Source organism: Gobius niger (assembly GCF_951799975.1).
Source record: "Gobius niger genome assembly, chromosome: 7".
Taxonomy (NCBI): Eukaryota; Metazoa; Chordata; class Actinopteri; order Gobiiformes; family Gobiidae; genus Gobius; species Gobius niger.
In genome coordinates, this window is record NC_136858.1 from 1,937,884 (window position 1) to 1,962,986 (window position 25,103).

Here is a 25,103-nt window from a genome sequence, read left to right on the forward strand (position 1 = left end):
AAAAAACAAATTTACTTTTCAACAGCAAAAAGTCAGGTACCCAGCTTTAAGTAGCTTTTAGATTTGGGTAAAGCCAAAATGGAGATAATGGTTGGATCAGATTTGGCACCATACATGCAATGATTTAGCCTCTTACCTCCCGCCTGAACCAAGGGCATTTTCTGTTCAGCTTTACCAAAATCTAAAAAACGTCTGGACTGGAGAGCAACGCTTGTAATGCCTCATTTGAAAGCTAAGATCTACAAAACTGAACACGACCTTTTTTGTCACGTCGTCACTGAGATTCTGTCACATTTGTGGAGCATTATTGTCGTCCGTCACTTTTTTGTCCGATTTTTTGACACTTTATTGTTGCTTTTCCTGCACGTTTTTGTCGCTCTTTTGTCACCTTTTTTTTTATCGCTTTTTTTCATTGTTTTTTTGTCATATTTTTGTTGCTTTTCTGACACGTTTTTGTTTTTTGTTTTTTTAAATCATGTTTTCATTCTTTTTTTTTCACTTCGTTGCATTTTCGTCCTCATTATTGACACTATTTTGATGCTTCGTTTTTTTTAAAGCCTTTAGATTTGGGTAAAGCCGAACTGGAGAAAATGCGCTCGGTTCGGGTGGGGGTTAAGAGGTTAATGCACTGCGTAAACGTGCTGTCTTGTTTGCGGATGAACAGAATAATACGTGACTTCCAGGCTTCGTCTCTCAAAAGTCTCACCAAATGATTAAAAGTCACATTCCCCCCATCGCCCCCCCCCCTCGGAGCGCTCACCCTCCGTCCACTCACCCAGGCGGCGACCACCTGAAAACAGTTCGAAAAGCGCACCGCTCTTTCCCTCCTGCTCCGCGGCGGTCACCCCCCGGTTCGCAGTTGGTCGTGCGTCAGCGATGGGCGTCACCGCGTCGGTATAAAGTCCTCCTGCTCCCTCTCTGCGCGCACTCTCCCTCCCCGAGCGTCAGAGTCAGTCAGTGTGAAGCCTCCTCTCTCTGCGCCTCGCCGTGCTCGCTCGCTCACTCACTCACTCCCCCCCCCCCCACCACCACCACCACCCCCCTCCTCCTCCTCCTGCAGCAGCAGCAGCGGGCCGTGGACGCGTGGATGTAACCGCTGCGCATCGCTCTGAGCCTCCGCCGCGAAGGAAGCCCGTCTCCAACAAATGGACTGCCCTCCTCCCTCGCCGTGCGCGCAGCAGACCCGCAGAGCCGCCCCGGCGCTCGACTCCTCTGGACCTTGGGATTTGGGATTCTGAACTTTTACGCGTTGGATATGTGCACAGAGGACGATGACAACCGCTTTTCTCATCGTAGAAGTAAAATAAAATAGGCTTTCCCTGTCCATTGGATTTACTCCTGTCGTTCCATATGAAGAAGCCAAAAGTAAGTGGCGCTTCCTCTTGCCTCCCCCCCCTCGATGTTTTCCACAACTTGTCCTCTCTCCACATTTGCAAACAAGAACACTTTCAGAACAGTCGCTGGTCTTTTCATAGTTTGGCACGGTTTGGCCCGCGCGCTCCTGGGGTCTTCGGTGCATGCGTGCGCTCTTCCTTGGACACCGCTCGCTTTTGGGTTCTCCTGCGCGCGGGGCAGCGGCGGCGCATCCATCGACCCGCGTTCCAAACCAGACTTAATCCCCGCGACACTAACGCGCACAACCCAAATCTCACTCCAGACAGCGCAGAAACGTGCGTTTTAGTTTGGAAGTTTGCGTAAAGTCCGCGGTGTCTTCTGACGCGCTTCGGAGGCTTTTGGTGCTGGGTTTAGATTCTGCTAGAGCGAGTGGATTAACCTCATGCGTTAAGCAGCGCCTTTTCTCCAGTTCGGCTTTACCCAAATCCAAAATCCAACCTATGCGCTAGAGTAACGCCTCATTTGAAAGCTAAGACCTGCAAAACTCATCTAAACTCATCTGTTTCCTTGCGTTGTCGTCACGTTTTTGCCTTTTTTTTTTCTTTTTTTTTACTCCATCTCTTTTTCGTCACATTTTTGAGCTTATAGATTTGGGTAAAGCCGAACTGGAGATAATGTGTTTGTTGGGGGTTAAGGTTTTTTTTTTTTTTTTTTAAGAAGCGGCAAAGTTTTGGACGCGTCACGTGAATGCCGCTCGAGCGCAGAGGTAATTCTAATCCAAAGCGCACCGGGCTGGAGCCGCACAAACGAACGCACTTGTTTAACACAATCAGTTCCCGAGACAAAGATCCCAGATTGCGCCGTAGGTTTTGGCGTTTTCTTGTCTCTTCCCGAGATGCGGCTCCCGCTCCGCGCGCCTCCCGCACAGGAGCGCTCCGCCGCGGGGCTTTAATGGCTCCTGACAGGGCCATTTGTAAACGCATTACTGCAAAAGCGAGGGAAAAAAGAAAAACATTCCTCGCAATTATTCCGTCGTTCGAGTCGCTCCTCTGGATACACTTTCTGTCTGAGCTGTCACGTGATGCTTCGCTCCGTCAGTGCGCGGCGTGCCATCGCGGAGCAAATGCCCCCCAGGCGGCCGCTTTTCTGGCTCTGCCGCTCCGCGCTGCTCGACCCCATTATCTCCCTCGCTCCGGGCGGGAACCATTTGAGCGCAGGCCGTATTTTAATGGGGCTTTTTTAAAGTTGTTGCGAAGTATTTATGGCTGCGTTTACGAATCAAAGAATTAGCTGGAGATAGTGCGTGCGGTTTCTTTCTTTCTTTTCCCCTTTTCTCATCAGACTGCTTTTTGTCTTAACTTGAGAACGTAGTAAATCAAATTCTTATTCCGCATTATTGCTTGATTTTGTCATAAATTTCAGCAGGGAATCTAGCCATCTCGGGGCGGTATGTGGGAGATTTTTGGTCCATTTGTTGGTGTTGATCGCGGGTGGGCGAGCTTCCTTGGTGGATTGATTTTCTTCATCATTAAAGGAACAGTTAGCCGTTTTTCCATAAGGTGATATGTTCTTACCTGAGCTTAGACGAGTTGATACGTACCTGTCTGGTCTTCGTGCCCGTGGTAGAGCGTGGTCGCTTCCAAATTCACCCCCGTTTGGAGCTATAGGATCATCTTTGGTCAACATCTTTGGTCCTTGGCACGCACAAAGACCAGACAGGTACGCATCAACTCGTCTAAGCTCAGGCAAGAACATATCTCAGTATGGAAAAACGGTGGCCTGTTCCTTTAAGACCTAAAGGGTGTTCTGCATGAACGTTTAAACAGAATTATCAGCATTGTGCCCAACTCGAGGGCCAGAGTTTCTTTGCTGGAGGGTTTGTTTCCAACCCCTGGTGTCGAACGTTATTCGGGTCTCGGTTCAGACCTGCAGACCTCGCTCAGTCCTGTTTAGAACTGACAAAGTCTTGGTTTCTTCGTGACGCACTGTTGTGAAGGATCAAAGCAAAGGTTGAAGGGCCGCACATTCATAGAACTGTAGTTACTGTAGTTACTCTGCTTTGTTGCTCTCGTTCAGACCCCCCGTGGAAAGCTTTGATGCATGAACGATTATTTCTTAATCATTAAGAAATAACGGTTTGCGTTTGAAGGTCCCGGGTTCGATCCCGGGCGGGGCCTCTCTCGTGTCATTCACAAAAACATGTACAATAGACCAGGGTGACTGTGTTTGAGAGCGCGAGTTGGGGATAACGGATGGAAATGAGTCCGTGGCTGCACTGCGAAAAATAATTAGTTAAAGCCAGAGCGAAATGTACAAACGAACATGAGCCTTTGCCGTGAGCGGCTCGGCTCAGACGTGACTGTACCTTTACCGGGAGTGGGGACGTCTCCAGCTCGTCTCCATGGAGATGTGACTCAAGTCAGACGGATTTGAGATTTTATACAGGTTAGGCCCTCATCCAGATCCATTCTTTGGTTTCCCACTGCAGCAACAACGGCCTTTTCTGGTCATTAGGAGCATGTTTTGTACTGACAGTATAAGTCCAAAATGTTATGCAGTGTGCCTTTAAAATGTCTGAGCATGATAAGATGTGTTTGGGGGGTTTGACAAAGATTACCTCACTTGTTCTGAGATGTTTCTGACTCGTTTCAATTCTTTTTTTGTCTTTACTTTTCTTTGCCAATGGGGGTAAAGCAAATTGCTCTTGTTCCATTGTCAGTTTTACTTCCTTATTTCAAGCAATATTACCTCAGAACGTCTAAATGAGTGGAAACCGCTCAAAGTAAGATTAAAACTCTCAGCTCAAGTCATTTAAACCCGTGCTTTATATTCGCTTCATCTGGTGCAGGAAACCAAGTGGATAAAAAGTATTTGCAGCATCTTTAAATCTGTCTTTTTGTTTTGTCGAGGATTCCGTTTTCATCAAAAAGTCAGTTTGCTAAACAGTCTGACTCGTCCTACTTTGTTAATATATCCATTCGGATCAAACCACTACAAACATTTTTAAAGGGGAAAGTTGCCGTGTTTTAATTTTAAGCGTTTAGCTACATTACAGTGTGGCCGGGTTTACAGATCTGGATTGTGTCAAAGCAGCAAAGATTTCTGGGATTCCTGGCGTATTCTAGGAAAGTGAACCACACACAGTTTTTCCTTTTACGCCGTGTTCCTCCTTTAAGGGCTGTTTTTTTTTTTTTTACGGCTTGGATCGGGCGACCGGAGGACTCGACCCAAACGCCAACTTTGATTTTTGATTGATTTCCGTTTGCGGGACGTCCTCTCTGTTGGGCGTTGGCCGGTGTTGTGTGTTTTTTTCGGTGAAGCCAGGACAGACCGGGACTAACGCGGCACAAACGGAGCCGAATGCCACGGAATTCAGAGTCCAGACAAGTCCGAGGCCAAATCCCAGTCCCAGAAAACACCAAATTGGACTCGCACGGCGGTCATGGGGGACGAATACGGGAATTTGGCACAATTTACGAGAAACTTCTACAGCGTCCGTGACTCACAACACACCAATACTCACATTTTGGATTTATTTTTGTCCGGCTATTTTTACATGAACAACTCAAGGATGGAAGGATAGATAGATAGATAGATAGATAGATAGATAGATAGATAGATAGATAGATAGATAGATAGATAGATAGAGAGATAGAGAGATAGAGAGATAGATAGATTTATTTCATGCACAAGCTTAATATAGAAGCTGCAGTTACACGTTTGACCTGAGGTGGCAGTAGTGAGTAAGTCAGACATAGATGAATCTGATCATTACAACTTGTGCATAACAAATATGTTGTATCAGTAATTCCTTCAAGGGGCTGGATGCAAGTTGGCCATTTTATACTCACTACTGCCACCTCAGGCCATACGTGTAACTGCACTTTCTATGTTAAGCTCGTGCATGACGGTACTTCGGACCTGAATTGACACTTATCGAGTGACAGTGCAGGATTTTAGAGGCAGTTTAGGACATGGCTGGAACATGTAGGGGGAGGAAAATACTTAATTTTAGCATTTTTAAACTCCGTATAGTCCCTTTAGCAGCATTTCATAAACTAAAATATACTGAAACACGTGGCCACAATCGTAGTTTCTGTCCCAGTCTTGATTAGTTGCCGTTAGCATTAGCTTGCTGCCGCTAGCGTTAGCATACCGTTGCATTCGGCACAACGATCAAAAGAGGTTTGCAAAGGTTAAAACTAACTCGGTCATTAAAGTCTCCAGGTTCTGAGCTTCAGAATGACCTACAGGACGTCCACATTCACTTAGTCGGTGAAAGTTCAGTACATAAAACTTGAACTTTTACACATGTTCAATGCATTGTTTGTTTCTGGTTTTTGCGATGTATATTGTGGCTTCTTGTGATATTGCATCACCTGATATCGCGATACAATATTGTTCATATTGTTCATCCATATGTATTTTTTTTGTGACAAACCTTCTAAATAAGGGTGACCGGATTTCCCACATTCTAAACTGGCACCCAATGAGCCCCTTCAATGGAACAATCAGCCCTGAAGTGACGATTTTGTGCTTAGCTGAGGTCAAAAATGGCTTCGGGGGGCGGGACTGGTGATAAACCGGGACAGCTGGGACAGAAATGGTTGTCGAACTGGGACGAATCTATGGAGAAATCAACTGGGACATCTGGTCACCCTGGTCTAAATGCTGAGTTAGTTCATCAGTGAATAATCTGAGGAGACTTTTGGAAGATGATGGAGTCGGTTTCCTCTCAGAGCTTCACCTAAACGTTTGCAGATTTGGTCCGACGTGACTCACTCGTTTTCTGCTCAAGGAGGAAACGAACCTTTAACAAATGTGAAGGGGGCGGTATTCGTAATAGTGAACGACTTTCGTCCTGGAACACTGGGGAAAGTGAACTTTGGTGGAATGTCCAGTTTTTTCTTGTGATTTACGGGCGGCTCTTCTGAACCGTCTGGTGACCTCTGAGTCGGGGAGGGAGAGGTCGGAGGTCGCAGCCTCTCCAGAGACCGGGAGTCACATGTCCGATCCGTGTAGTCGTTCGTTTTCTGACTGTAAGGTTGAAGGAATCTGTTTTGATGCCGACGGCCTCATTAAAGCGACAGTCTGTAAGATTCAATGTTTTACAAATGTCACAGATTGAGAATAACTGAGTCTGCAATACCACCTTTCCTTTTCTAAAGTCTCTCCCCAACTGGTTAGTTAACCTCTTAACCCCCACCTGAACTGAGCACGTTTTCTCCAGTCGAGTGGCTTTTAGATTTGGGTAAAGCTGAACTGGAGAAAATAGTTAGACTTCCATTCATTTTACGAAGGATTAATGTTCAGTTTGGGCCTAAATCTGAATGCACCTGTTGTTCAGTTCACCTCTAAGCCCCGCCTTCTCTCCAGTTCTGCTTTACCCAAATCGAAAAGCTTCTCGACTGGAGCCTATAGGCCAGGGTAACACCTCATTTGAAAGCTAAGACCTGCAAAATTGATCTAAACTCATCTCTTCCCTCGTTTTTCATTGCATTTTCTGATCATTTGAAAGCTAAGACCTACAAAATTGATCTAAACTCATCTCTTCCCTCGTTTTTCATTGCATTTCTGATCATTTGAAAGCTAAGACCTACAAAATTGATCTAAACTCATCTCTTCCCTCGTTTTTCATTGCATTTCTGATCATTTGAAAGCTAAGACCTACAAAATTGATCTAAACTCATCTTTTCCCTTGTTTTTCAATGCATTTTCTGATCATTTGAAAGCTAAGACCTACAAAATTGATCTAAACTCATCTTTTTCCTCGTTTTTCTGATCATTTGAAAGCTAAGACCTACAAAATTGATCTAAACTCATCTTTTCCCTCGTTTTTCATCGCATTTTCTGATCATTTGAAAGCTAAGACCCACAAAATTGATCGAAACTCATCTTTTCCCTCGTTTTTCATTGCATTTTCTGATCATTTGAAAGCTAAGACCTGCAAAATTGATCTAAACTCATCTTTTCCCTTGTTTTTTCTGATCATTTGAAAGCTAAGACCTGCAAAATTGATCTAAACTCATCTTATCCCTTGTTTTTCAATGCATTTTCTGATCATTTGAAAGCTAAGACCTGCAAAATTGATCTAAACTCATCCTTTCCCTTGTTTTTTCTGATCATTTGAAAGCTAAGATCTACAAAATTGATCTAAACTCATCTTTTTCCTTGTTTTTCATTGCATTTTCTGACCATTTTTTCAACCTCATCTTGAAACATGTTAATGATCAGATAGAAATGATGGGGGTTCGAATCCTGGCTCCTGTCATCGTGCCATTGGGCAAGACACATCGGTTTATGAATGAGAGCATGAATGGGCGAGCCGGCACTTTCTGACGTCGAATTTGACGTATTTCGGAGTGAAATGAGTCCAAACTAAATCTCTCGGCCTCTTTCCGGACGTGTGTTTTGTCGCAAATTGAAGCAGAACATTTTCGATCGTTTGTTTTCAGAAAGGTTGAAATGGCAATCCAAACAATCGCAGCTGCTTTCTCCAGTGTCTTGTTGTTCTTCCAAAATGTGGGTCCGCTGTTAAAGACTTTGTTCCTTGAGAGCCCAGAAGGGGGCGTAGTTCTGCCGAATGTGAGCGAGACGGACCAAAGGATCCAAAGTGTCAAACATTTACTCCGACCAAAGTAAAAGCCAGGTGTAATACTGCTTTAGTGAAAGTACTGGATGTGTAAAGTACTTTGTGGGTCAGTGGATTTTGACCGTATGTCTGCACAGCGCCACCTGCTGTTCAGAGAGCGTGCATTATTAGTCAAATGAAGCGTGAGTAAATACCTTTATAGAAAAGTAGTGGAGTAAAAGTAATAAGTTCTCGACTAAAGTATTGCTCAAGTCAAGTACAGATCCCAAAAATATCCCCAAACTATTGAACTTAGATATTTACTTTGTTACTGACCCTCTGGCTTTGTAATAGTTGAAGCAGCAGTAGTAGTAGGAGTAGTAGTAGTAGTAGGAGTAGTAGTAGGAGTAGTAGTAGTAAGAGTAGTAGTATGAGTAGTAGTAGTAGTAGTAGGAGGAGGACTAGGAGTAGGAGTAGTAGTAGTAGTAGTAGAAGTAGTAGGAGAAGTAGTTGGAGGAGTAGTAGTAGGAGTAGTAGTAGTAGGAGTAGTAGTAGGAGTAGGAGTAGTAGTAGCAGTAGTGTAGTAGTAGTAGGAGTAGGAGTAGTAGTAGGAGGAGGGGCAGTAGTAGTAGGAGGAGGGGCAGTAGTAGTAGGAGGAGGAGAAGTAGTTGGAGGAGTAGTAGTAGGAGTAGTAGTAGGAGGAGTAGTAGGAGGAGTAGGAGTAGTAGTAGGAGTAGTAGGAGGAGTAGAAGTAGTAGTAGGAGGAGTAGTAGTAGGAGGAGTAGAAGTAGTAGTAGTAGGAGGAGTAGTAGTAGGAGGAGGAGCAGTAGTAGTAGGAGTAGGAGTAGTAGTAGGAGTAGTAGGAGTAGTAGCAGGAGTAGGAGTAGTAGGAGGAGTAGAAGTAGTAGTAGGAGGAGTAGTAGTAGGAGGAGTAGAAGTAGTAGTAGTAGGAGGAGTAGTAGTAGGAGGAGGAGCAGTAGTAGTAGGAGTAGGAGTAGTAGTAGGAGTAGTAGGAGTAGTAGCAGGAGTAGGAGTAGTAGTAGGAGTAGTAGTAGGAGTAGTAAGAGGAGTAGTAGGAGTAGTAGGAGGAGCAGTAGTAGTAGGAGGAGGAGGAGCAGTAGTAGTAGGAGTAGGAGTAGTAGTAGGAGTAGTAGGAGTAGTAGCAGGAGTAGGAGTAGTAGTAGGAGTAGTAGTAGGAGTAGTAAGAGGAGTAGTAGGAGTAGTAGGAGGAGCAGTAGTAGTAGGAGGAGGAGGAGCAGTAGTAGTAGTAGTAGAGGAGCAGTAGTAGTAGTAGTAGGAGGAGCAGTAGTAGTAGTAGAGGAGCAGTAGTAGTAGTAGTATAAGTATAGTAGTTTAAAGGAGTTATACCTGATTTGTTTTTTCTTTTTGCCCCATACAAGCATGTTGTAAAAGTCATGCGTGGAAAGATCTGCCTGATGTCTGACATTTGCTGTATTGTGATTGGTCGATGTTGTGTCTGGTCGACCCACATTACCATGAAAAGGGTTCAACCTGAGGTTTAGTCCCTTTAAGTTATTTACGGCAGCCTGTGTTTTAAGTGTGGGTGTAACGAGGCACCGGGCCACACAGGGCAAACATCTGACCATGTGCCCCGTATATGCACATGTGTCATCATCACTAACCACTAAACCAAAGGATTCTGCACGGTGGCACAGCGGGTTCGATTCCCACCTGGACCGGGCCTTTCTGTGGAGTTTGCATGTTCTCCCTGTGCCTGTGTAGGTTTCCTCCAGGTACTCCGCTTTCCCCTACCACTAAAAAACATGTACAATAGGTTCCCCTCTGGGGCCAGGACTCCCTTGAAGAAGAGATTCTTAATCTCAGTGGGACTATCCTGGTTAACCCCTTAACTCCCACCTGAACCGAGCACATTTTCTCCAGTTTGGCTTTACCCCAATCCAAAAGCTTCTGGAAAAAATGCTGTGAAAATAGCGACAGAACAGACAAAAACAAAGATGTGACAAAAAAAGTGAGAAAACTTTGACAAAAAAGTGACAAAAAATGACCAAAAGAAAGAAAAAAAACCCACAAAAAGTAAAAAAAACAAAACAAAAAAAAACACAAATGTGAGAAAAAATGACAAAAAAAAATGACAAAAAATTGATTTAAAAAAATGACAAAAAAGTTACAAAATGAGTTGAAACCCACCCCCAAAAAAGATGAAAAAAAATCTGATGACGTGAGGAAAATGATCCATTTAGATGAGTTTTGTAGGTCTTAGTGAGGTGTTACAATGGCCAACAGGATTTGGGTAAAGCTGAACTGGAGAAAATGCTCTCGGTTCAGGCGGGAGTTAAGAGGTTAAATAAAGGTCAATAAGATTCTCCCGCTGAGGACCAGGCTGCGGTGGTAGAACATCAGAGCTCTGTCAGATCAAGTCCTGCTCAGACTCCGCCTCAGGAGAAAAGTACACACAGAATGTCCGAGAACAGCCTCAGATCACACGGTTTGGAAACGGAAATGCACCTCTGAGCGAGCACATGGCCCTGCACTGATCTTCTCTTTTTTTAAGTGTAGAACGCTGCACATTTTACTCACTTTACTATTACACAATTCATTACAAAGCTGAAACTATAAACACTGTCTAATGATTTACATTTTGGCTTTTTTATTTGTCCTTGCACCGTGATATATGTTATTATATTGTTTTTTATTGTATTTTTATTGTGTTTGGTGATGCTGTGAAGTACACGGAGTGAACTAAGACATGAAATGTGCTGTACAGATACAGCTTAGTAGCAGCAGTAACAGTAGTAGTAGTAGTAGTAGTAGCAGTAGTGTAGGAGGAGTAGTATTTGTAGTAGTAGTAGTAGTAGTAGTAGTAGGAGTAGGAGTAGGAATAGGAGTAGTAGCAGTAGTAGCAGTAGTGTAGGAGGAGTAGTAGTAGGAGTAGGAGTAGTAGTAGTAGGAGTAGCAGTAGTGTAGGAGTAGTAGTAGTAGGAGGAGGAGTAGTAGGAGTAGGAATAGGAGTAGGAGTAGTAGCAGTTGTAGCAGTAGTGTAGGAAGAGTAGTAGTAGGAGTAGGAGTAGTAGGAGTAGTAGGAGTAGGAGTAGTAGGAGTAGTAGGAGTAGAAGTAGTAGGAGTAGAAGTAGGAGGAGTAGGAGTAGGAGTAGTAGGAGTAGAAGTAGGAGTAGTAGGAGTAGGAGTAGTAGGAGTAGAAGTAGGAGTAGTAGGAGTAGGAGTAGTAGGAGTAGAAGTAGTAGGAGTAGAAGTAGTAGTAGTAGTCTTTCCAGTGGTTTATGGCTGCAGTCCCAAGCCCTGATAACATCTGTCTTCATGCTTTAAGTTTGCGTGTTCCCCTCGGGCTCAGACGCACAAATGTGAGCGCGGATTAAAGCTCCGCCCGACGCGCTGATCTCGATCGTCCAGCGCCCCCGGCCCCTCCGGCCCCTCCGGCCCCTCTGGCCCCGGGCTCCTGCTGAGGGACGTAGAGCCTTTCAGAGTCAAGGGGATTAACAAGAGGAGCAGGTTCAGACCGTCCTTCACAGACGGAGCGGCTCTTTACGGCAAACAGAGGAATGTCACCTTTTGGTGTTTTATACTGAGGGGATTAGTGACGAAGTACCTACAGTACTGCAATACTGCAATACTGCAATACCGCACTTAAGTCGAGTCTCAGAGCACTTTAAGAGAGAGGGTTTGTCTTTGCACTCCTCATTTTCACTGCATATTTTAGCCTTTCACAAAAATGCCCAAGGCCGTGGGAACCCAGGGTGCTGAGGGGTGCTGCAGCGCTCCCTTGTGGGTGGTTTGTGCATTGCAGGCAATAATAATAAACAGGAAATGAGCACAGAATAAAATAAATCTTGTCCCCGAGCGCCCCCGAACCAAAATATGTTCCCACGGCTCTGTCATGTAAGAGAAGCTTCTTGAAAAAAAAGCGTCAAAGTAGCAATAAAAACAAAAAAGGCAAATCAAGCAACAAAAATGTGACGAAAATGCAATAAAAAAGACCAACCAAGGAGCAAAAAAAAGTGACAAAAACACTGGCCTTTTACACTATAAGCCGAGAAGCTGCTAGATTTGGGTAAAGCCCAACTGGAGAGGCCTAAGTGTCATTGCAAATTAGCATTAGATCTAAATTTGTTTGTTTGGAAAGACAAAAATGATGCTCTATGATGGTGACTCCCAAAGTGGGGGTCGCGAGGCCTTGGATGGGGGTCCCCGGATGATTTCAAGATGAAACAAAAAGAAAAATGCTGCTTTTATTGTAGATTTTTGAGTGTGAAACAACCTAGAATTTGTGAAATCCATTCAATGATTCAATATAAGCAGTTCAAATGCATCTTCACTTGATTTTAAAATGTTTTTTCTGCCCTAAAGTAGCACTAGAGCCAATAACTTTATACAACAGGGGTCCCCGAGTTGTTTATGTGTTAATGTTTGGGGTCCCCGACAAAAACTGCTGCAGTTTAGGCTGAAATGAATGATCAAGTTTCCCCATTGGATCTGATCTTCCTCGTAGTCTGGACGCAGCAGGTCAGATTGGACGGTCCAAAGTCCTCCCTGAGCTCTGAATATGTGTGTGTTCATTAATGAAGGCGAGACGCTGCAGACGAACAGGGGAACAACACTGCAGATCACTGACACCCACATGAGAAGAACATGTTTTCTGTCGTTTCATGTTTTCATGTTTAAAAATCCAGTGACGAAATGTGCATAATGTAGGATTTTTTATCTTGTAGGTGAAAAAAATCTGTACAAATTCAAATTCTGCCTCGTCTGCTGCTGTTCGGAGCTCAATAAATCAGGCTAGGGATTAGATATTCAAAAATCCTTCTGGGAAAACCTTCTAAATATTGTTAAGCGCAAGCCTGTAAAGTCTGGAGTCTGTAGGAGCTGCTGTAGCGAGAGTGGAATGAAAAACGGGCCTAAAACATAAAGGGCCTAAAACATAAAGCACAATGATCACACACATGTTGATTTTTAAGTTTATTGCTCACATTTTGTCCTTAATGGGCCGTAGTCGTAGTTTTCTCCGGAGCTAGCTGCGCATAGACATGACTATTCCTATGCTAGCCGCTTAGCAGCAAACAGCTAGCTCACATTAACCCTGTGAAAACAAGTGTTATGAACCAATAACGTCAATAAAGCTGTAACTACACAGAGCAGACTTAATGATGATCACACACATTTGGATTTTTAAGTTTAGCGCTCACATATTATCCTCAACGTGCCGTAGTCGTAGTTTTCTCCGGAGTTAGCTGCGCATAGACATGATTATTTCTATGCTAGCCGCTTAGCAGCAAACAGCTAGCTCACATTGACCCAATGAAAACAAGTGTTATGAACCAATAACGTCAATAAAGCCTTTATGAGGATCACACACTGAGCCGGGCTTCACGTATTTGTGGTTTATTTCACGCTTTTTATCAACAATGAGCTGTAGGCGATTCTAACAAGCTAACCGGGCTAGCCTAGCCTATAGCCACCTGCCACCAATGTCCCGTCAACCGTATGGGCTGGATCTGAGCCCAAATACTGGGGCGATCCTGCGTAGGCCACGGGGTAGGGATGGCCAATACCACATTTTTTTGAATCAATACGATACCGATACTTTTGGGGTCATTTTTGTCGATGCCGATACTGGTCATTTCATATCAATATCAATATCCATTTCTAAAACTGGTTATTTTATATAATAATAGATCAATCAACATTATATTACTTTAACTGGTTTATTAAACAATGCTAATGTGAAGTTAAATACATAAACAAAATGTAAAATGAATACTTAAAGACACTAGATGGCCATTTTATGCTCACTACTGCCACCTCAGGTCATACGCGTAACTGCAGCTTCTATATTAAGCTCGTGCATGACGGACCTGAAGTTTCTGAGTGACAGTGCAGGGTTTTAGAGGCAGTTGTGGGGAACGGGTCTGGGCTGAACATGAAGGGTGAGGAAAACACTTAGTTTTAACATTTTTAAACTCCGTATAGATAATCTATTATAGAAAAGGCTATCTCAATGGCCGCCGCCTGGGCGCCGCCATCTTTATTTCCCATACCGACTTTGAAGCTAAGCAGGGAAGTGCCTGGTTAGAACTGGGATGGGAGACCGTTCCTCCGAAGCTAAGCAGGGAAGGGCCTGGTTAGGACTGGGATGGGAGACCGTTTGGGAACACCAGGAAGCCTGGCGACAGTACTGAGTGTGTGCGTGGACATCCGCGGCCGGCCCCCACGTGACGAGTCCCACCGGCCGCGGGCATTGGCCACGGGTCCATATGGACCGCGGTGCTGCTGTCCGAGGACAACCCGCTGTCACACAAACGCGAGTGCACGAGATCTGACTGCCGTGCGTGTGCGCGCATCCAAACAGGGCGATGTGTGCGTGTGTGTGCGTGTGTGTATGTGTGTGCGTGCGTGCCCTAAACCTGCTCAAACACGAGCCTCTAATCACACGCGCTGCTCCGACTGATTTCTCCTCCGTGCGAGTCAAAACGAAAATGAAACCACTTAACTGCGTAGTTTTTTTTCTTTTTTTTTTCTTTGCTGCTGTACCATTTGTTTTCTATTTTGCTTTCACGTATTGTGAGCCCAGAGGTACATTTCATTCTAAAGCAGCTTTGAACGCATTGCCAATTTTATTGTAAGGTTATAAATACTGTCTAATAACGATCATTAGGCTATTTCACTTCAAAACCTACTCATTCTTTTTTTTTATTGTACACGACCGTGATGCACCAAACCACGGGTCCTGCACCGTGAACCACACCGTTAGAGCTGAACCCCTAATATTTATCCATAATTATTCCACTGTCTCTTGAATCCTGTTCCCCAAGTTTAGCCAAAATATTGTCGTACTTTATAAGACAGGAGTACGGGTGCATCAAACACTCCAATTGCAGTTTCTTTGAAAAAAATTTTTGCCTTCATTCTTTTACTCATTTGTTGTGGCCATAGTTTTTGGAATGGGTTGGGAACCACTGGTCCACAGCTGAACTGTGTGACGGGTTGGACATTTCTTTGTAGTCACTCACAATCTCTGAATATCAAATGTGGAGACTAGCGAGGCCCGGCCGAAGGCCGGGTCTCAGCTAGTAGATAGATAAATGACAAACAGAATCTAAACCAGAATGACACGCCTGGGTCAGAACAAAGAAATAAATGGTCCTTTTGTTTTGATAATTGCCGCCGCGCCTTCTTCTTACATCTGCAAATTTGTATCAATACTTTTTGCCCAATATCGATACTTAAAAAGTAGCCGTTTGGTATCGATATATTGGCGCTTTGGTGTGATGTGGGGGTGTAGTTAAAGATCCATAGGACATGGCAGGAGCTGAGATGTGGAGCTTCCTCCTCCCGTCACATCTGAGCGCCAGTGTTTTCTCACGGACGAGGTGAAGCGAGGGCACGCAGCGAGAAACAGGTCCGACGAGGCGCCGTGTATTGAGTAATCTGGCAAAACGTTTGGCCAGATTACTCTGCAGAACACAAAAGGCGTTTCAGCTGTTACTTATTACCAGCAGCTGCGTGCGGCGCTCAGCCTGATGAAAGATCACAGCCGCGAGCAACTACTATCTGCACTTAATGAACATGACGAGGGTTGGGCACAGGTAAAAATAATAAATAATGGATGCCGGTGTGTGACTTGGTTTTCGATGCCAACGCCTGAGTAATACTTTTTCTAATACCTGTAATATTTGTCATTTAGAAGCAGAAAACACGTCATTGAAGTGCGTATGTGTTAATGCTTTCGAAAATACGACTTATTTAGATGAATAACATCCGTTGCAAGGAATAATAATCATTTTATTTCAGTGAAGCGGCGATTTAATTAAGAAATGTTGGGCAGAAAAGTTTTTGATTTGAATTTTTAAAGGATCTGTATCCTGCTGTTTTAGCCATCTCAAAGTGAAGTATTAGCATTCATATGATATATTATACCTCTACCACTATGGAGTACTGTTTTTTGTATTAAGTATTCAGTATTTTCTGGTGGTATTCTTCCAACCCGGAAGACAAAACATTTTCGATTCAGTTAAGTCCGCCCCCTCTGTCCGCGCATACAACTTTACCGTAGTAGAAATATAAATATACAGCAAAAAGTGAAGTTTCTTAACAATGCAGTTATAAGGAGTTGACATCTGCAACACAGCTTCATAAAAGGCTAACACACACATGCTAACACACGCTAACACACACATGCTAACACACACATGCTAACACACACATGCTAACACACACATGCTAACACACACATGCTAACACACACATGCTAACACACACATGCTAACACACACATGCTAACACACACATGCTAACACACACATGCTAAAACGTGCATTTTCGCCACATTATCGTTAAGTAAGAAAAAAGAACAGGCGTGTCCAGAGTAGGTTAGAAAGAGCTCCTTCACAGCTTTCGGAGCAAACATGAATCTGCTCAGACGCTCAGGGGGTGCGTTTGCTTTCTCTGCAGGGGCAGCGCGGATGAGTCAGGCACCTTTTCTTTCTTTTTTTTTTTTTATAGCATATAGCATAACAACATGGTTTAAAGCTCCAAAAAGTCGATTTTGCATTATTTAGGACCTTTAAAGGGACTATACACTGATACAGAGTTTAAAAATGTTCAATTTCTGTATTTTAATCCCCCTACATCAGGGGTCGGCAAGTTTGTTTTTCGTGGAGGGCCGATTTTTATCATTCCCAAAACACCCAAGGGCCGAGCCGCAACATTGTGGCCTAAAGTAAAGAACTATTTCCAAGTGGCAGGGCTTTGAGACCCACCATTACCCTCAGATGGCAAGCCCCGGACCCAAAAAACACTGTAATTTGTCACATATATATAAAATATTGTATTTTCCACATAAGATTTTGTTGAACAAGCAGTAGATTTCCCTTTAAGACATGCAGTTTCAGATGGAAAATACTGAAAAAAAAGTTCCCTATAGACTTGCGACCCACAGGAAATGGTTCCGTGACCCATGTTTGACTTCCGATGGGACATTTTTGAAATACTGACACCATTTCTCACATTTTAAGAGTATACTTTACCAGGTATTTGCTCTCATATTTGCATAATAATATTTCTCAACAAAACTGTTTTTTTTCCTCATGTCTTTTCCCCGTTTTTGTCGCTTTTTGATGCTGTTTTGATTTGGCCTAAGCTCTGTCGTGTGTCCCCTTAAGAGACAGTCTTTCACACCTGGGCCTGAAGAAGCTGTCCCTGGTTTGAAAGCCGGTCCTCTCGTCCTGCAGTGGACTGGTGCACAGAGCTCTTCAGGTTTTGACGCTGCAGACGCTGGTGGTTTGACAGATCGACGAGGCGCGAGGAACAGGAGGTGCCGTTCACAGGATCACAGCGTCCTCGGAGAGACCGTCCCGCGTCAGAGCCGAGAACAAGGGTTTGATCTAGTTATTAGCTGGACGAAACGGGCACTTTTACTGGTCAGCATGAAGTCACAACCTGCAAATATTTAGGTTATTGGTTAACTAAACACAGGGTTTTAGAAGCAGAGGTGGTCAGTGATTAAGTACTTTTACTTCATGGGTCAGTCTGGTCTCACAAAGGCTTTCAGCTCTCGGCTCGTCTTCAGGAGGCGTTTTGTTTTGTGACGTTGATGTTGGAATGATCAAACCTGTCATAGGCAACAGTTTTTGTCATGTGATTGTGCTTTACGTGAAGTGGGCGGGGTCAGTCACCTCCAATATTGTTCACAATAACCTTAACATAAAAACATGGTACTAGGGTTTATTGGTTCTTTTGTCTGTCCATCCATTTTCTACCACTTGTCCATATCCGGGTGGTGGGGGCAGATGTTGGAGTTGCCCCAATCACACTGCCCCAGCCCCTGTGGCGCCTCCTGCAGGTGGTGGGGCCACAGAAGGACGGCCTCATGGTTCTCGGGCCTGTTGGTCTCTCATAAGGAGATCCTGACCCGCTCTCTGTCTGACCCGTCACCTATAGGACCTGTTTGCCCTGGGAGACCCTGCCAGAATAATAGGTGCAATTCAGACTTCAGAGGAAACAGGAAGTTGAGAGCGTGTGGTCTCTGCTGATTGGTCAAATGCCTCAGAGGTGGGATCTGTGCTGCAGGATGCTCTCTTCTGATTGGCTGAGTGAGGAAAAGTGTGGAAAGTGTGCGGAAATTACCCAAAATAGTCACTTGCCTTATAAAGACTTAGGGCTGGACGCTGGAAAAAATGTTTTCCCATACCAGTACTTTAACGATATTTGGTTTTCGGTACTGATGCTAAAGTATTTGTCATCTAGAACCGGAAAACAGAGCAATAATGTGATCTGTAAATGTACAATATCGGGTTTATCTCCAGTGTCAAGAAAAGTGTGAAAAATGGGGAATCATTTGGGGCGATAACTTCCTTAACCTCTTACCACCTGCCTAAACCAAATGCATTCTGTCCTCTTTTGGCTGTGTAGCACCTCATTTGAAAGCTAAGACCCACACAACTGACCTTTTTCCTCGCGTTGTTGCTGTGTTGTGTCACCTTTTGTATGTTTTTTTTTTCTTTTTTCTTTTTTGTCACATTTTTGTTGAGTTTTTGTGACATTTTTGTTTAGTTTTTGTCACTTTTTGTTGAATTTTTGTCTTTTTTTTGTTGAGTTTCCATCACATTTTTGTCACATTTTTGTTGAGTTTTTGTCACATTTTTGTTGAATTTTTGTCACATTTTTGTTGCATTTTTGTCACATTTTTGTTTAGTTTTTGTCACATTTTTGTTGAATTTTTGTCACATTTTTGTTGAATTTTTGTCACATTTTTGTCACATTTTTGTTGCATTTTTGTCACATTTTTGTTTAGTTTTTGTCACATTTTTGTTGAATTTTTGCTGAGTTTTTGTTGCATTTTTGTCACATTTTTGTTGCATTTTTGTCACATTTTTGTTTAGTTTTTGTCACATTTTTGTTGAATTTTTGTTGAGTTTTTGTTGCACTTTTGTCACATTTTTGTTGAGTTTTTGTCACATTTTTGTTTAGTTTTTGTCACATTTTTGTTGAATTTTTGTTGCATTTTTGTCACATTTTTATTGCATTTTTGTCACATTTTTGTTGCATTTTTGTCACATTTTTGTTGAGTTTTTGTCACATTTTTGTTTAGTTTTTGTCACATTTTTGTTGAATTTTTGTTGCATTTTTGTCACATTTTTATTGCATTTTTGTCACATTTTTGTTTAGTTTTTGTCACATTTTTGTTGAATTTTTGTCACATTTTTGTTGAATTTTTGTCACATTTTTGTTGAATTTTTGTTGCATTTTTGTCACATTTTTGTTGAGTTTTGTCACATTTTTGTTGAGTTTTTCCTCACTCTTTGGTTAAGTTTTGTCACATTTTTGGTGCTTTTTCCCCAAGAATCCTCTTAATTAGGTAAAGCCAAACTGGAGAAAATGGGATCCGTTCAGGTGGGAGTTCAGCTTTACCCAAATCTAAAAGCTCACCGCCTATAGGCCAACGAACCACTTTCACTCCACTACATTTGAAACACTTTCCTCTCCACGGATTTGCACTTTCTCCTGACGACATGGAAGGCGACAGTTTGGATTTCACTTTCCGCTCAGACTAAACAAACAGGTCGCGCGGACGTGTTTTCTGTAAGCGATCCACACGCTGGCGGGCGGTAAATGACAGGGATTGTTACCAAAGCTTTTCAGGCGTCTGCACTTTGCAATTAAGAGCTCGTAAATGCGGCTGGTCCGAACACGCCTTCGGGACAGTGATTGACAGAAGGAAGTTTCGGCGCTCGGGAAGATTTACGACGAAGCTCAGCGTCTGGATTTACAAAGAGGAGCAGAGTTTGTTTCATCCATTAATCGGGGAAAGATTTTTTTTTGTTTTTTTTTAAATAGTTTTAGGTCAAGGGAAATATTTAATCTATAGGGAAGCATATTTAATCCCCCACACAAACTATTTAAAAGATTCATAAACACTTTCCTCTCCACTGCGCTAAATCTGTGCACGCGTTTGATTCATTCGCCCTCCAGATCAGTAGGTGGCGCTGTGCAGATCTATCTATTACAAAACATAAGACACGTGGCTGACGTGGGAGGAGTTCTGGATATCCAGTATCAGTGACTTACATTAGATATCACTTGTTTAATGCTGACGATGAATGAACTGCTGACAAGGCTCCAAAAGAGTTCAAAGTAGAAAACTTGTCGCCTGAGGACGCAGCGTTTATTAAAGGAAACTCACTTTAAGCGCAGGTGAACATTTAGGTTATGTAGACCTATTTGAGCTATAGACATGTACTTCTTAAAGGGATACAGAGTTTAAAAATGTTAAAACTAAGTATTTTCCTTCCCCTATATGTTCCTCCATGTCCTAATGTGTAGAATGAGCTCAGACCTGTTCACCACAACTGCCGAAGTGCCGTCATGCACAAGCTTAATATAGAAGCTGCAGTTACACATATGACCTGAGGTGGCAGTAGTGAGTATAAAAGGACTGACTTGAATCTAGCCCCTTTAAAGTACTTCGGCACTTTGGTCAATGGGAAAATGTGGCTCCTGTAGTTAGTTTGAATTTATCCGCTGCTGCTCTCGTCCCTCCCGACCTGGACCGCGGCCTCTTTGTGCGTTTTCTGCCTCTGAAAGCTGAACAGCAGATCCGAATCAGGGCACGAGTTCTTTATCTCAGGGACCACTTGTCTCTCGTTTGATGCACCTAAGGGTCGTCTCCTCTCCTGAGAAGATAAGGTCAACGTTATTGTGCCATAGGACTGCTGTGGTTCACACAATAGCAGCTTTGTGTTGTTTCTAATTATATGAAAACAGAAGTGTGTCAATCAAGTGGTGGTGCTAGTACAATATACATATTATATATACTACTATACTGTAGTTTTTCACTTGTTTTGAACCAAGAGAAGAAGAAGAAAGTTTATTTATATAGTGCCTTTCACAGATATATAGTCACAAAGTCTTTCCATGCTCCGTACGTCATACACCCGCTGTAGTCTGCACACGGCACATGTCACATATGGAGCCAATGCAAAACCAGGAGCAACATTTTCATTGATTCAACGGCAGAATGTGAGACTCACTCATTGTCTGTGACTGGTTTCAGGGTCAGGTCCTTCCTTTGAACCGTCTGTGGTCGTGTTGTTCAGCTGGAGATGGCTCTGTTTTCGCCGCTCTCCTGTGTAGTTCCGGTGGCTTCTTTCCGGTCTCCAGGCAGCACAGGGAATGACTCTCCTGTGTTAATTTCGTCGACTAAAATATCTTAATTGTAGTCAAAGTGATATTTTTGACGACTAAAATTGGACTAAAACTAAATTAAAAGTTTTTCATGAGACTAAAACTGTGACTAAAAATGTCCAGACATTTTAGTCGACAAAAATAAGACTACAAAAAAATTGAAAGGGAGAGACTAAAGTCATCCAAACTTCTATTGACAGTATAAATCTCTCCCAAAGGATCGGCTCTGAGCTTTGTTCATGTGGAGCAGCTCCATGAAGCAGAGGAACCAGATTAAATATGATTATAATGAATATTATCAATGCAAAGTTGACTAAATCTCGACTAAAATTGAACTACATTTTCGTCAAAAGACTAAAACTAAATTAAAATATGTTGTCAAAATTAACACTGTGACCCTCTTCTCCTGTGCCGCTGTTGGTGTCATTACCCAACATGCCTTTGTTTCTACATATCTGTCCTGCCAACTGATAGAAAGCGATGTCAATTCAGAAGTTTTGCTGCACATTTTTGCATATTTCTGGCTTGCAAAAATATCACTTCATCGTCATTATCGAGAAAAAAATATCCCTAAAAAGATCTTCATATTTGTCTTCATCGCCCTGCCCTAAGCTGGATAGAGAGAGAAAGAGTGTGTGTTATTGAGTCCGGGATGGAATGTTATAAATCCACTGTTACCATGGAGATCCGCCATGTTTGTGGGCACGGGCAAACATTTTCCACAGACGAACGACACTGCTGCGAAACCCATCCAACAACAACTCCAGCACTTTACCTTTAAATCCTCCTCAGTTCATCATTAACGGCCGCTCCAAATCTTCAGTCCTGCTTTGAGCTGATGGAAGGGTTTTTTTATTTCCTCGTTCTTGCAGTGTCGCTGCAGTGAATCACTCAGTTCCCAGGCAGCAGCTTTAAGGGCATAGTCAACCACTTCCTTGTTGTTTATTTAGCATCAAATCTGTCACGGCGGTTAATGTTTGGACTGGAAATCCGCCAACTTCCTTCATGGCTTTCACCGGAGCTTCATTGTCAAGCCTGACGTGTACCTGTCGTTCAGGGTTCAGTGCGAAGCAGACACGGGGAAACGAGCGTCGAGTACACGGTGCTGACAGAAGGGTGTACTGTAAAACCTTCAGGTCTCAAGACGCAAGACATGGAGTCAGAGCCGTTTGGATGACTTTTATTTATTCATCAGAGACAGTGAAATGAAGAGGATTCATCAAAACTGAGCAACATTAGACTAAAATTATAATACAATTCAAAAAGTCTATTTTATTTAGTTTACTGCAGGGGTCGGCAAGTTTGCTTTGTGAAGGGACGATATTTATCATCGCCAAGACACCAAGGGCCGAACCTCACCATTGTAGCCCAAAGTAAAGAACCATTTTCTGCAAATGCCAGTACGTTACATTAAATATGTGGGATGTTCTGACAGATTTTTAAAAATACTCTATTTGGCTTTTAAGCATTTGCTTCAATGACTTAAATCCCACCGGAACGGATCCCATTTTCTCCAGTTTGGCTTTACCCTAATCAAAAAGCTTCTTGGGGAAAGAAGCACCAAAACAGCTACAAAAAATGAGAAGAAAACAAGGATGTAAACGCAACAAAAAAGTGACAAAAATTCAACAAAAAGTGACAAAAACAACAAAAAAATGTGACAAAAATGTGACAAAAATTTGACAAAAATGTGACAAAAATTCAACGAAAAGTGACAAAAACAACAAAAAAATGTGACAAAAATTCAACAAAAAGTGACAAAAACAACAAAAAAATGTGACAAAAATGTGACAAAAATTAGACAAAAATGTGACAAAAATTCAACGAAAAGTGACAAAAACAACAAAAAAATGTGACAAAAATTCAACAAAAATGTGATAAAAACAACAAAAAATGTGACAAAAAGTCAACAAAAATGTGACAAAAATTCAACAAAAATGTGACAAAAACTCAACCAAAAAAAAATCAACCAAAGAGTGCCAAAAATTCAACAAAAATGTGATAAAAACAACAAAAAATGTGACAAAAAATCAACTAAAATGTGACAAAAACTCAACAAAAAAGTGACAAAACTTCAACAAAAATGTCACAAAAACTCAACAAAAATGTGACAAAAATGGAAAGAAAGAAAAAACATACAAAAGGTGACACAACACAGCAACAACGCGAGGAAAAAGATCAGTTCATTTGATTTCATTCATTTGGTTTAGGCGGGTGGTAAGAGGTTAACGAGGCTGCAGGAGTCTGTTCTAAGGAAATAGACTTTTCTACATAACAAGATTCAAGAGATTTATTGTCATTGTCACAGAGAACGACACAATTATGTTTATTTCAGGGGTGTTGAACTCGTTTGGGTCGTGGGTCACATATATTGTAAGGGACTGTGGCCTCATAAATGGTAAATGGTCTTATAAAGCGCTTTTCTACCTACATTAGGCACTCAAAGCGCTTTATCCAGTCCCTGGAAGGAAGGAAGGAGGAAGGAAGGAAGGAAGGAAGAGGAGAAGGAAGGAAGAGGAGAAGGAAGGAAGAGGAGATGGAAGGAAGGAAGGAAGGAACGAAGGAAGGAAGGAACGAAGGAAGGAAGAGGAGAAGGAAGGAAGAGGAGATGGAAGGAAGGAAGGAAGGAAGGAAGAGGAGATGGAAGGAAGAGGAGATGGAAGGAAGGAAGGAAGGAAGAGGAGAAGGAAGGAAGAGGAGATGGAAGGAAGGAAGGAAGGAAGGAAGGAAGGAAGGAAGATGGAAGGAAGGAAGGAAGTAGTAGGAGGGGCAGACTGACCATTCACCACGTGGCTATAATGTGCTGCTTATATCCTGATCTCTTATTATGTCAGTGCCCTCTGCTGGACGTGTGTGGCATTCTTTCCTTTTTTTAAATGTAAGCTGCCCCCTAGTGGCTGGAGTGAGCAAACTGGTAGTTTCCTTTAGAAATCCATAACTCCGCACAGGAATGGGCTGGAGACTTACTCTTTTTTTTTGACATGTTCAGGAAGTTAAGCCCCTCAAAGTGCCAGTACAGTCCAACAAAACCAGAAACAAAACCAAACTCACCCTTTACAAGCCTTATTTCAGGACCTTCTGTAATCCAAATATGGTCTAATAAATCATCTCAACCTGACTCTAAACTTGTCTTGTCTTTGAACCCAAAAAGACCAGCCAGAATTTGAATGTTTGCAGATTTTTTTCATTTATAAATGGCTCGTTCAAAAACTAAACCTGATCCCAAACCCTCTGGGCAGATCTTTGTATATCAACAAAACAAAACCATAAATCTAAACCTGGCTCGATCCAGTATTTGGATGTTGCCACTGAAAGTCTGAAAAAGCGTCTCTAATGGTTTTGTCAGCGGTGTTTGGGGTGAATCTGTTGAACGGTTTGGTTGTTTGACACTTTGGGAAACGGTCGGGTGAGTCTGGTGAAAGATGGGACGTTTCGAAGGAGCCGTTCTCATCGGAGTTTCATTCAGCTTGGCAGGAGGTTCAGCTGCTGGGGCCCATGTGTTTAGATTTGTGTCAGGGAAAAACAACGAGCTGTCAGGGGACATGTCAGGAAGGGTTTCCCTCTCGCCAGCGGAGGAAACCGAGACCAAACAAGGGTCCAAATCCAAATCCAAAGTCATTTCCTCCGTTCAGTCCTGGTTCCGTCTCGCCTTGTCCTCATTTGATTCGAGTTTATTCCAGGTTTAGCTCTTGTTTTCATTTTGAGTTTTGTCCTGGGCCACACTTTGGGTAATGACTTCTTCTAAAATCCACACACAATATGAACAATTTAAACCTGGCTCTATTCATTATTTAGATTATATCCAAGAGAAAATGAGAGAAAACGTGCAATACATTTTTTTTCTCATATGTTTGTCAGTATCTACAGCAGAAGTTTCACATGGATTTCTCTACAAACAAAGAAAAACCCTACACACCTGCCGCGTGTTTTCATCCTTTTTATCACAGTATGTAATAGGTTACTGTAAAATGAGAAAGTAGCTCCAAAATGTGTTTTATTCCTTGTTGAGTCCTAGTTTTGT

At 42.7% G+C, this 25,103-nt stretch overlaps 1 protein-coding gene across 1 annotated transcript in view; it reads left to right on the plus strand.

Annotated features, from left to right (window-relative positions):
- The first annotated feature begins 1,043 nt into the window (after nt 1-1,043).
- Nucleotides 1,044-25,103, plus strand: part of kitlga (kit ligand a) — a 105,119-nt gene continuing 81,059 nt past the window's right edge. Inside the window, exon 1 of the mRNA XM_079560429.1 lies at nt 1,044-1,365. Within this exon, the coding sequence (XP_079416555.1) occupies nt 1,351-1,365 (15 nt within the window). The 5' untranslated portion in view covers nt 1,044-1,350. The remainder of the gene's footprint in view (nt 1,366-25,103) is intronic.